The sequence below is a fragment of the Helicoverpa zea genome, chromosome 9 (assembly GCF_022581195.2).
Source record: "Helicoverpa zea isolate HzStark_Cry1AcR chromosome 9, ilHelZeax1.1, whole genome shotgun sequence".
Lineage (NCBI taxonomy): Eukaryota > Metazoa > Arthropoda > Insecta > Lepidoptera > Noctuidae > Helicoverpa > Helicoverpa zea.
This window is the reverse complement of record NC_061460.1, coordinates 3006890-3020646: the sequence shown is the minus strand read 5'-3', so window position 1 is coordinate 3020646 and position 13757 is coordinate 3006890. Positions and strand designations below refer to the sequence as shown.

At 36.5% G+C, this 13757-nt stretch overlaps 1 protein-coding gene across 1 annotated transcript in view; it reads right to left on the bottom strand.

The window, feature by feature from the left end:
* The window catches only part of LOC124633206, a 34568-nt gene that overhangs the window by 6015 nt on the left and 14796 nt on the right, over positions 1-13757 (bottom strand). The window contains exons 2-8 of the mRNA XM_047168361.1: positions 7733-8041; positions 2797-3032; positions 2122-2319; positions 1702-1825; positions 1144-1254; positions 587-740; positions 40-252 (exon numbers count right to left, since the gene is read on the bottom strand). Coding sequence (XP_047024317.1) covers positions 40-252; positions 587-740; positions 1144-1254; positions 1702-1825; positions 2122-2319; positions 2797-3032; positions 7733-8041 — 1345 coding nt within the window. The remainder of the gene's footprint in view (positions 1-39; positions 253-586; positions 741-1143; positions 1255-1701; positions 1826-2121; positions 2320-2796; positions 3033-7732; positions 8042-13757) is intronic.

The following is a 13757-nucleotide window of genomic DNA, read 5'->3' as shown; positions in this document are numbered from 1 at the left end:
TAGGTACTATCACTAATATAATATCTATTTTATCCTTACCAGTGAGAGTAGCAGCAGAGAACCCGTGGGCCTCAGCCTCGTATCTTCCAATATTTCCACAAGCCGGCACCAGCCACGGCCAGTCGCACTTTAGTTTATCAGCATCGAAACCAAGTCCGAAGGGACAACGGAACTCGTAAGCCGTCAGCGGCGACTTGCCGTGATCCAGACACGCGAAGAACCAGCGACAGTTCTCAGGATCAGCGTAATAACCTACAAAGGCAAAATAATAATTATTATTAATAGATTGAAGTCCTTGATCGCTTTGTGACCTTATTGAGAATGATACAAGGACTCTAATTTTACCTAATACCCTAAAGGCATGGTGCATTCAGAATTTATGGTAAAAGAAACTGATACGTGTCTGAACATTGTAATTGCTTGTTATATGTATAAGACCCCCTTTTTGGGAGAAATGGTGTATCAAACCAAAGGTTATTTCGAAAAGACAAATGAGAACTTTTCACTGTCAAAGATGGTGTTACTGAACAAAGACAAATGAGAAAATTTCACTATCAAAGGATAAACTGTCTGCATCATGCTGTACCTTCATGTTCAGGACAGATGAACCTGGTCCTGGGCACGGGCGCGATTTCGGAGGAGCCGGGGCACGCCTGCGAGTGCGGCAGGCTGCCCGGCCACACGCACACCTCGTAGCGGGCGTCGAACGCCAGGCCCGCGGGACAGTCGAACTCGAACACCTGGAAATTGTAAAAGTAACTTGCTGAGAAGGTTCGTATAGAATTACCTAAATTCTATTGGCGTCCACATGGTGAAAGATTCTCCATTTCTCAATGGTTCGTCTTCGATTGTTATTTAAAATCCCACACTTTGTATAAATCATTGCTCCTCGATCTTTGGCAGTTGCTGCAGTCGAAAACCAAAAATCTAGCAACCAATATGACCGAAGCGTAATGCTTACGAATCTTACCGAGAAACTGAATTGTGAGACTCAAATAGGTGGGTAGGTAGGCGTTCTGTGCAATACACCGATACTCATCTACAGTCAGCGATACACAGAAACTAATTTACTGTAAACAGATACAGGCAACCGACCCTATAAACCCTATAGATATGAAAACCCTTGTGATAAATAAAACTTACGGTATATTCGGGCGACAGCTGATCGAACTTGACACAGCGATAGAAGCGGGCGCAGGATCGAGGATGCACGAAGTATCCTTGACGAGAGCAAGAGAACTCCGTACGTGTGTCCTGCAAATCACAATGACAAATGAGTTACATGATGAATGTGATGATGAAGAAGACAATAGAGGTTGTAGACGAATAAGAGCGAGAGATCACCTGTATTTGTAGAAGATTAGAAAGTAGTTTTGCTGCTCTCAGTTTTGAAAACTTCCTCAGAGAGAGACAGAAAACACACTTTTTTTTATTGTAGCAGACATAGATCATGACAAATTCAGATCACATGTTTTCGCTACTTCAAAACCTAAGCTGTGCAACATACCTACACTTACGACATTTCTCGAATCAGGTAAAGCGTAATATGAAATGAGAACCAGATTCACTGAACTAAGTCGTTTAATATTTATTCCCCGTATGCTGTCACATGAACATTTTCAATACTTATCTATTTTTGTGTTCTTATGTTATGTACTTATGTTGTTTGGCCGGCGAAACAAAGACCAATAAAATACTGACCTCTCGTATAGAGTGAATGACGCCATCAGAGTCGACAACTTGTGTGATCCTGTAGGGAGACACCTGGAGAGCGTCGAGTGCACGCACGTGACCTTGCGCTGAGAGGATCTCGTTTTCTAAAGACCTGGAAATATATGTAAAGAGTTAATTAATGAGCAATAAGCAATTTAGCAGTTGATGATAGTACTCTTTGGTATTTCTTTGTGCATATAGCTTTCGACTCGTGTGTAACAAGATCGATAAATCATCATGAAAGAGAGATCATGAAATAAAGCTCGTAACCTGAACCTTTGATTTTATATAAAAAAGCCTGCGTCGTTTTCGATGAAGTCATCCTGAGTCATTTGCTTTTCGCATCTTAAATGATCTTGGTTCCTATACTATACAGTATGTTTGATCAATACGTGTTATAGTGCATACCTGAGCACCGCAGCCCTAGGTGCTCTGCTCTGCTGGTTCAGAACTTTAGCCAGAGAAGTCCTGAGGGTTGGCCCGCAAGCAGACTCCACGTCGCGGTCAGCACGATGCAGTGCAATGCCGGCCAAGCCACGCACTCTCGCGTATTTACCCTTCACGTCTATTGAGGAGGAATCTTCGAATGATATCCAGGTTTTGTTCCTGAAAGTAAAGTAAAGTAAAATTTGAGTTTGATTAAGACTGATAAATCTATATAAATAAAAATGAATTGTTGTTCCATAGTCTGATTAAAACTCGAGAACGGCTGGGCCGATTGAGCTGATTTTGGTTTTTAAATGTTTGTAGAGGTCCAGGGAAGGTTTGAACGATACGAAGTTCGCGGCATCAGCTAGTTAATAATAACTTTCGAACATATGACATTGAATGTGATTTAGCCGTGCTTTATTTTGGGTCTTTATTTATATGGCAGGTAAGTAGGTTATGTACCTATGCAGAGTGCAAAAAACAATAATGCAACATGTTGCTACACAAATCAATGTTAGTAAAAAACTTTCAGAAAAGTAGGTAGGGCATTACAAGCTTCAAAATCTTAACCGTAAACATTATATATAAAGTTATCAAACGCCTACCAAAAACGGAATACATAACCTCTTTAAAACACACAACTTCATCACTCACTTGAAAGCATAAGGCGCCGATAGATCTTGATCCCTTTCCAGAGTCCATCTTCCATTCCTCAACTGCCTGCACAGTTCAGCTTGATCAATCTCCTTAGGCTCATCTTCTTCAGTAGGACTGCCAGGAGTACTGAGGGTCTCGTTGACAAGTGTGAACTGACGGGCAGTTGCTGGCAGACTGATGACTATCTTTGATGAAGGCACGCCGAGACCAATGACTAGGTCTACCACAGAGTCCTGGTGAATGAAGGTTGCATATCAGAATTTGAAAAATTTGGAAATAGAAGGGTTATTAGGCCAGTTGATTGAATGAATAAGAATTAAGCGATTTTACTTAATTCACATTTAAGAAATTTAATTAACTCAATAAATCACTTTTTTCAGAAAAGACGAGAAACAGTTAACTCCGTGCCTGTGTATATGTTCTGTATAAAAAAATGCTTTTTGTGCGCGGAATTTGATGGTAGGCATTACTAAAAAAGACTAGGTTTGTAGTTAACCCTTTTCAGATCTAGGTGTGCGTTATGTAAGCCTGCTAAGAATGTCGAGCATACTTTAAAAAAAAAACATCCTCAACGTTCAAATTATTAACATAAAAGTAACTGCATGACCTTAACTCTGTTAATGCCTTCTACGAATCACATAGCAATCAGTCAACGAGTGATGAATGTAAAAGACTGGGCACCAATTAAGTGCCATCTATCCATTTCAATGCATGCCATACAAGTTAGACCGTTGTGAATCTCCAAAGAGATGCACCTGCTAATAATTGTCCTACATACCCTAAATTGTACCGATACTACCAACTTACAGCAGTCTACGTACATTGGAGAATGAACTTTATGTCTATTCTGTTAGAGTTTCACGTAAGTGAATAGGTAAGTTGGTTATTTATGTTTTTTTTACACTGTAGTTAGCCTTCAAGTGCAAGAACGGTGACCGAAATACGATGGAGGGATTATTAATAGTTGTTTTATCCGAGTGATTGATTCCTAATTATTGAAATAGAGTGTATGAGTTGCTGACTAATTGCTTGTCAGCAGGTTTTAGAAGATTGATTGATATTATTTATGAGGCGGTAACGTTTAACCTGGTTAAAGTACAAGTTACTTAGTTAAGTTACTTAGGTATTTTGCAGGGAGGATTTAGTTTTGACGGCTAAGTTTACACTCTTTCCCGCTTACTGAGATAACTCAATAACTTAAGATGCACTGACTGAAATAATTTTTCGAATCAGACCGGGCCTGAGATTAACACGACCAAACAAAAAAAAAATCTTCAGCTTTATACCTAATGGGGTTCTTATCTTTTGTCTTTGTCGCTTGATGTAGTTTTTGTCATTTATTATTGTTCTTTTCGCGTTAGATGCATTAGATAACTATAAAAAAGTAAACTGGCAAGCTTTTTATCTCGCCAACATACATGACGCCGCAAGCAAAAGCCCACCTACCAAATTATTATATCATTATCTTTCCTTATAATTTCATTTGACTCGTTGCTCAATCACAATTGGAGCACCTATCCATCATCAGACGTTTTATATAAGAAGTACATAACTCCATTGTATGTGTCCATTTCGACCGCGCGGCCACCTCATAATTTTTGATGAAACTTTGCCAGGAATTAGTAGTAATTTGTTACTTTTCACTCCTCTTTTCCTGAATTTGTTACAAAAAAATCCAAGACGCTATGACAAAGAACAGTTGGCCGCTATAACCGCCACTTGCCGTAGTCATCGCCCGTGATTACTCAGAAACTATACAATGCAGATAGACGAATGATACATCAAAAGAAAGGTCTTTATTTGTTAAATTTGTTACAAAAATAAAAAAGGTCAAAACGTAGATAAACAAAAAGTTATGCAATGTTAAGTTTTCAGGTTATGAGTAGGTAAGTATATCACCGTAGGTACCAAATTAATAGAGGCTAATGTGTATAGAAAATTAGTCTTTAATTTGTTACAGCGAAAAAAGACAAAAAAATACTAGAAAGTAGGTTCAATAATATGTTAGAGTCGTTTTTAGTTGGCCGCGCGGACGGCAATATGCCTAAAATACAATTTCGTTTTTCTCGTTATTAAAAGTAGGTTTAAGCTTAATTAGAGTACTAATCGATGGGTAACGTAACCTAGTTTGAATAAATATAGCGAATTTAACTGCAGCATTCATATTTTAGGAGATATTTACAAAAACACAGTGGTATGAAAATGTATGAGAGTAGGGTGTCCATGCATTTTCACATATTCGAAATTTTCGTTATTCACGTCTCATTTTTTTAGGGAGAGTGCATACTAGTAGAGTACCATGATTACATTAGTACAAAGGCATGTTGTTAATTTTGTCGCAAGTGATGTCCATTGTTCTTAATTCTTTAAAGTACCCATTTACTGATAAAAAAATAGTTTCATTGACTTTCCGCAGGTGTTTTATGATGGGAACGATTCCAGAAAAATAATCTCTTTTGTTTTCAATCTATTGTTAAAAATATTTGTCGCAAGCGGTTTAAAAAACGATATTTTTTTGTTGCAAATAAATTCCTGTGCTGAATTTTGAAGTGTATAAGTACTCGTACGTATTTAATTCCCGTGATTTTCATACTACTAAGTTACTGAGACAATTATCATTATAAATCCAGAAGTGTCTAAAAGTGCTTAGTTATCAGTTGTGCTCACTGTATGTTGGAACTCACCACCAAAAAGTGTATTGCAGAGGGATCCAAATCGACTGCGATAAGTTTTTTTTTTTTCAATTTTATGATGTCTTGTATAAAGTAATAAACTGTGTCCTTATAATTATTAAGTATATATAAAATGACATGAAATTCATGAAGTCTCTGCCACATTTTAATGTGATTTCATTTCACTCCAAAAGTGATCATCTCTTAAAAATATTCTTAGCTTAATAACTTACATTAGCTTTTAATTTAGCTGCAAAATATAATTGCACACTTCTTTCATAGAAGTGCTGACCGTTAGTGACCGAATTTTTTAAAAAATAAGTCGCTGCATCTTTGTCTGTCAAATAACGACGACTTTTCTTCGTTATAAAATTATTAATTAAGAAAAGTTCTTGCCCTTAATATGTACTTACTTACATAGCAATAATTTGTAGTACCTCAGTATGTATATTTTGTTTGTGATGCAGGCAACGGATGTTTAACCTTTGTATTATATTATCAGTTGCTTTTATTGCAGCAAAAATGGGTAAAGCTGGACGAAAATCTATTGTTGAGAAATCAAAACAGAGAGAAGTTTTTATGAAATATGCCGAAAAACTACTGGATGTTAAACTGAATGACCCTTTATTTGATAAAATTGCAAGTGATTTGGATAATCTTATGACACCAGCAGCTCTTTACATGTCAATGAAAAGAAATTTCAGGGAGTTTCTAAACACTGAATGCAAGCAGCGAACTGTATGTCCGTCCTCGTCATCCTCATCATCATCCTCAAGCAATAGCCCGAGAACTGCATCCAAAATATCACATTCTCATGTCGAGTCCAATCAGCATCATAGTGAAAACGATACAAAAAACTTCAAGTTCGAATTAGATATCTATGACTGGAAAAAAATGCAACCATTAAATGTCTTGTATAAAAGAAATGACTTGAGAACATGCACTCCATTTAAAAAATATAAAATACTGCCTAAGTACAAATGGGTGGATATTTTAAGAGAAAAGATTTGGCTCATTACTAGATTACCTTGTACATGGAATTTCAAAAGTTACAAAGTGGAGTCTGAGCATCATATTTTCTATCTATTTGTGACTTTGATTTTTATAAAGTATGCACTCTCCCTAAAAAAATAAGACGTGAATAACGAAAATTTCGAATATATGTGAAAATGCATGGACACCCTACTCTCATACATTTTCATACCACTGTGTTTTTGTAAATATCTCCTAAAATATGAATGCTGCAGTTAAATTCGCTATATTTATTCAAACTAGGTTACGTTACCCATCGATTAGTACTCTAATTAAGCTTAAACCTACTTTTAATAACGAGAAAAACGAAATTGTATTTTAGGCATATTGCCGTCCGCGCGGCCAACTAAAAACGACTCTAACATATTATTGAACCTTTTTTCTAGTATTTTTTTGTCTTTTTTCGCTGTAACAAATTAAAGACTAATTTTCTATACACATTAGCCTCTATTAATTTGGTGATATACTTACCTACTCATAACCTGAAAACTTAACATTGCATAACTTTTTGTTTATCTACGTTTTGACCTTTTTTATTTTTGTAACAAATTTAACAAATAAAGACCTTTCTTTTGATGTATCATTCGTCTATCTGCATTGTATAGTTTCTGAGTAATCACGGGCGATGACTACGGCAAGTGGCGGTTCTAGCGGCCAACTGTTCTTTGTCATAGCGTCTTGGTTTTTTTTGTAACAAATTCAGGAAAAGAGGAGTGAAAAGTAACAAATTACTACTAATTCCTGGCAAAGTTTCATCAAAAATTATGAGGTGGCCGCGCGGTCGAAATGGACACCATTGTATCATATTACGTATGTATTGATTACTTTCCTATGTCAAGCAGGTGTAGGTAGTCTATTGTTTAGAATTAGATGGTCGTTAATTTGTTTTGTTGATGACCAACATTTCTTCTGATGCTGTTTTGTTTTAAAATTATTGTTGCGTCTTTCTTTTATCGTTTCTTTAAAGATGGAAAGTAATGGTTATAAAAGGTTTTAAGAGCAGTTAAAATGTATTGTAAACGATCAAAATACCTGGACATATTGATCCCGAAACCATTGAATTTGTAACGGTTCAAGAAACGTTACCTTTGCAATAATTTAAACACAATCAGATACACCCACTCATCCACAAACATACTCCAAGCACATTTTCCGTTCGAAAAGCATTTATTTATCAACCTTAGAATAAACTAATTGAGTTTGAAAGAACAATTCAAAAATATACTCACAGTATTCATCATATCCCACATGCCACTCAACCTACTAGGATGATACGTCATCTTCTTCACCAGTCCCAACGCATGCGTTTCCACCATCAGCAGATCAACCTTCTTCACCAAAGTCCTCAGGTCGTAATACTTGGCCAGCAGTTCAGGATGGGCTGGGAGGGCCAGGAAGAGGGGACCACCTCCAGAAGCTGTGATGGCTGATCGAGCAGCTTCCACGGTTTCCACCACCTTCGTCCTGTTGAGGGTTTTGTGGGCATCGTGAAGTTCGAGACCTTGGACGTGCTTCGATTTTAGAAGGCTGCGGAGATCCTGAAACAAAATGCGGTTTATGTTATTAAGATGTTTATCATAATTGCAGAGCCTAGAAAAGATTATTTTGGATGGAAATGTTGTGATTAACAAAAGTGTGCTAATCTAATGGTCTGCGTATTTCTATGGCTGTAGCTGAAAGATGCTCATTAGTTGGTTGGTTGATCTTAAGTCACTAATGAACTTAAGTAGGTACTTAAAACGCATTAAATTAGTTCATAGAGTATTTAATTAAGAGATTAAACAGATTCTAAACCACAGCTTTACATATCCCACGAATTATTTTAGCGCAGATAAAATTCAAATTACACCACCTACTTCAAGCGAACGAAGTCAATAAAATATTCTAATTCTATCTGATAAAACCCAGTACTTATGTTCTAAGTAGTTGTTCTTGTTCTCATTTCATAGCATATCCTGATAAAACTGAGATAGACATGCATTGCATGATATTTGTCAACTGAACATAGGTATATAAATCATGCATGCGTGCGCGCACGTATTTGAAATACAAGACTTAACCGGAGCGGTCCAATTAAATTCGCATGACTTTATTTATTTGCAGGAAACGAGGCATTAAAGTTCGTGTAGATAAACTGATTTTTTTAATACAAAATTGCTAATAATCGTTAAGTCCACCGTGGCTCGTTAAAGTTTGATCTAAAAAATGTGATTGATGTACCAACGTACCTACCTATATACACCCACTGATATATGTACATATTACTCATATGGGATAGTATAGACTTAGCATAGGTGAATCTACTACGGCAGTTTATGTTTTAGCCGACGAAAGAAACGGGGGAAGTTCTTTGATCCAAGCGCAGATTTCTTTTACATCTACTGTGTCCAAAAGTCCCTTCTATGATCAAGATCTTGAAAAGATATTTCAATCTTTTCATACTTGATTCTCACTTTCATCACTGCCTATTTGTTGTGTTTTTACTGAGCCAAAATTACTACGTTTCGTCTCTAACTGACAAGAAAATTTGCTATTATTTAGGCCTAAAAACAAATTAGCATAAGTATTAAACGCAGGTCAAGTAGTTAACTATCTTATAATCTGATTCAACAAATTATATCTGACAATATCAACACGGGGTGAGTCACGGCGTATAAAAATGAACAGTGTACAATGTCGTAACGCGGGAGTGCCTCGGTACCGTGTTGTGTCGCTTAATCTGTACCACATCTGTACGTGCATAGCACTTAGTAGCTTTGTGAAGTGCGTTGCAAAAATATTTGGGTGCTTATTGGGTGCGTTTTTTGAATTAAATCGTTCAAAAATTTCTTGGGATATTTTTTTAGCCTGCAAGGGTTGGCCAATAGTGCTTTCTTTTCCAACATGTTTAAAGGACAGTTGTTCTTCTTGTCTCAAAAGTCTTTGATGGATATATAACGTATATCTACAATTTAATGGTAAACAGTTTATTACTCTCGAAAGTATAATTTTGAGTTGGTTTTCCTTTTACACGAGTGCTGGTCATTCCTCCCAAACAGGCAGGTATCAAAATAATCCTCTACAAACGTTTATTTACCAACAAAATGGAAATTCAAACGCATGAGTCAGGGCAAAAAAAAGAACAAGCGCATAGGAGTGCCGAGTCTAGGTTACGCGCCGCGAATCTAGACCGAACGCACTGTATGACCAATTTGGGATCAGCTTTGTAATGTAATGTGTGACAGGTTTAACATAAGGTACTTGTTATAAACCTTTAGTTCGGTACATTCAATTCATTTTATAAAAGCCTCAAAATCAGTGTTTTTTTTTAATAACTGTTGTACGGTAAGTATTGAATTTTTACTGAGTCGCGTCAGTTATATTTTTAATAGATAATAAAAAAAATCTGGTGTAATCTTGGAGTAACAAACTACGAACGAGTGTAGTTAATAGATATAGAGCATCAACATCCTCCCATCATCCTCCGAGCCTTTTTCCCAACTATGTAGGAGTTGGCTTCCAGTCCGCAACTATATTGAGCAAATTGCATAAAAAAAATCAGAATATTATTCTTATTTTGTCATGAAAATAATACAAGAGTAATGTGAAAACCAAGGTAAACGCCTTTACAACTTTTACCAGTCCTACAAAATTTAAAGCCGTCTTCAATACAGTTGCTGACAGTTGAAAAGCCCAGTTATCTCACAATTTATTGATTGCAGTTACAATACAAAGGCGTAATTGACTTCATAATACATAGAGTACATATTACATGGAGTATTCTATCTACAGTAAGTTATTATGAAAACATTAGATACACAGGTACAAATTAGGGACATTAGTCTTAGTACCTGCCCATAAAATAAATCTCACAAGGCTTCATTACGCATAATAGTCGGCGTATTATGCTAATTTTACTATAGAAGGCTAATTCAATGATACAGCCTAACTTACTCTGGGACCTGCCTGACTAAATGACCATTTAGTTTCTGATAGATGTTACTTTAACCGTCAAATACGTAGGAGGTGCATGTGTAACCCTTTAGTTAGATGTCAATAAGACAGTAAGCTCTTTACGCATATTACAAAATATGGTCATCAGCCTTTTCATTGTCCCACTGCAGGGCACATGCCTCTTCTCATACAGATGAAGAAAGCGTTAATCAGCATGCTTGCTCAAGGTGAATTGGCGATGTCCTGTAAATATTTACTTTTTCTCACGCATTGGTCCAATATACACTTAGTTTGGTAAGCACATATAGGTAATTTAGAAAAGTTAGGTACCTGACCTGAAATCGACCGGGGGGTGCCACCAAACCACCAGGCCACCACGTTTAACATTTCGGTTATTTTGAAAACTCCATTTGCGATTTACAGGTACCGTCATATGGCTACAAAGACAAAAAAGTCCCTTGGGTTGACGTAAGCTACTATTTATACCCAGGACCCAGACAGAAAGATAATAAAACTCTTTAAGGGACCAACTTAACAAAATTGTGCAACTATCAGTCGTCAGTCTGCACATAAGTAACGCCTGGTTTCACTCGAACCAGTGATGGATTGCAATACATTACCACAGGAGGAATAGGAGCGTGGCCATCGAGATACCTTTCCATTCATAGCTTATCTATATCTCTATATCTAGTGGATTACTTGTTCCAATGATCGATCGTGAGAAATTTCGGAGGAATTTAATTAGGTTTTTTTTTTCAAGATAACGTAACAATTACATTTTACTTGCACTTTTCGTCTCTCAGGCGCGAATATGTTTATTTAAGGATGGTTTATTTACAATTCCCGTGCATCGGAGAGCACGTAACTGTCGGTCCTGCGCCTGATCTCTCTCCGGTGGTGTCGGATTGCCGTCCCATCGGGTTATGAGAGTGAAGGAATAGGGAGTGCACCTGTGTCTGCGCAAATGCTCGTGCACTATAATATGTCCTGCGCAGCTGGCTGATCTCCTTAAAATGAGGATAGCCACCGTGACCGAAATCGGTCGTGGACGCCATTATTTACAAATAGTAAGGTGTTTAGGACATACTTAGTTGTTTATAACTCAAATCTAGATTTCAACTCATTCAAATTCTCGGTGTACCCTCCAGCTCTCCATCATCATTATCATCATCATCATCATCATCAGCCTATCGCAGTCCACTGCTGGACATAGGCCTCTCCAAGTGCACGCCACTGAGATCGATTACTGTATCAGGTAATGTTTTACAATTCCTGATTGTAAAGCAAAATAATATCTTCCTTTCTTTTAAATCCGTCCGTCACTTTTGTAACGAAGTACCTACTTAGTACCAGTAAGTAAGCAATACCGAACCGGTCTTATTTGGTGCGTAAAGTTGTCTAGTTTAAGCGACAGGTATTCTAGACTATAGCTGTGATGTCAAAATTCAATCCTAATAGACGATTTGGGATTCCGGATTGGTTGCAGGTGTAAAATATGTCTGTAGTAAACCAAAACGATAGAGCCATATCGTACTTAGTAGGTAACCATTTAAGTACTAATCTTCGACGATAAGTGCTACTGTTGGAATGGGTCCAAATATATTTTAAGACAATATTTTTCTAACATTCGTAATATAGGATAATATTCTTAACTGGTCTTGGTAACAACATTTAATGTGGTAACAAAATTACGAGCAAAGACAAAATTAACAGCCACTAAATTACTGCCACTGTCACTTTTCACATAAATAACTTTTCAAGGGCTCAAAATAAATGCCTAATGCTTAATTTACTAACTGCGTTTTATATATTTTTTAAATTAGTTTAATTGCGTAAGAATTTTATAAGAGTTTAGTTAGTACTGTGGCCTTCGATACTTACGCAGTAACTATAAGTTAAAACTGTTAGTATTTGTAACTTTAACGGCAGGAAACTCGTAATAAATTGTCATTTCTCGGTCACTTTATTGAAGTTAGCACACTATTCCGTTATTCATTAATTGGTTTGCAAACCATGTTAGACAAATTCAAGTGGCACTCAATATATTTTTTTAGAATAGAATTAATTAGATAGTAAGTGTAGGTATCGCCTAAAGAAAGAACTAATTACATTTCTTCGGTATTTTCAAATATAATTATAGAATCACTAAGGGCTGATTTTTCAATAATCAGTTAACTTCTATCTGAGGAATAAATATGGCGGTTTGACATATTTTCCATACAAAAGCTGTCAAAACATCAAACATATTCCTCAGATAAAAGTTATCTGGCGATTGAAAAATCAGCCCTTAGTGTCATAAAAACAATTTTAAATTCAGTAATAATACCTACCCTGTTGACCGTAAATTGTTCACATCCTTTTTATTGCAATGTTTTTTTTTTATTCTCAGTATGAAATAAAGACATTAATATGACTAGGCACGTCCGTTTCTCTCATAAATGCCGACTTAATAAAAAATCTGCGATGTTTGTTGGTTCGTAAGTGTAATAAATGATAAACTCAGTTTATCTTTACGGCTTAAATCCTGACCTACTTACATTCAGTAGTCGTTCTTGTCAATTTTGATAATTTTATTTGTAGGTAAAACTAAACACCATAAGTAGAGATGTTGAGTGTTTTAAATGTATTGGTTCATCAAAAAAATCGTCTGAAATATTTTGTGCTTTTAAACAGCTTTAAAGTTATTTTAAATCTATACCATCAATCACAATATAACAAAGACTAAACATTTTTTGTGTTTTGTTGTGAGCCGATTGAAAAAACATTTCACTGTTGGAAACCTGCACCCTTACCGAGTAACATAGGCTATATTTTATCTTGGTACAGGCAGTCAAGGGACGCGAGTGAAACCGCGGGAAAACGGCTAATTAGTTACAATTAGGCGGCATGTACTTTGAAACTAACAAAATAAACAATCCAAGTACATCAAACTTTGCTCCGTCTTCAATCACACAAAAACAATAGAGCATCTACAAGTAGATATTCATGCGAACTGTATTTCCCAAGGCGGGCCCTTGATACCAAAGTTACGCCTCTTACATGTTCCAATGCGTATTTTATATAGGGTTACCACTTCAACCTGTCAAATAGAACCGGCCTTGTATAGTGTTCAATGTATTTCCGCGGTTCTGTGAGATGTTTTCAAGGATGCTAGTGACATAACAATGCGATTAATGAGTTGACCTGTCTTTTGAGATTTATCGCGTTGAGTGGAGTAATTAAAGAAGATATAATGAGCCGAGGCTATCGATATTTATTTTCCGATTTTTCCCAACTATGTTGGGTTTGCTCCCAGCCTTAACATGGTAAAACTGTAATGTT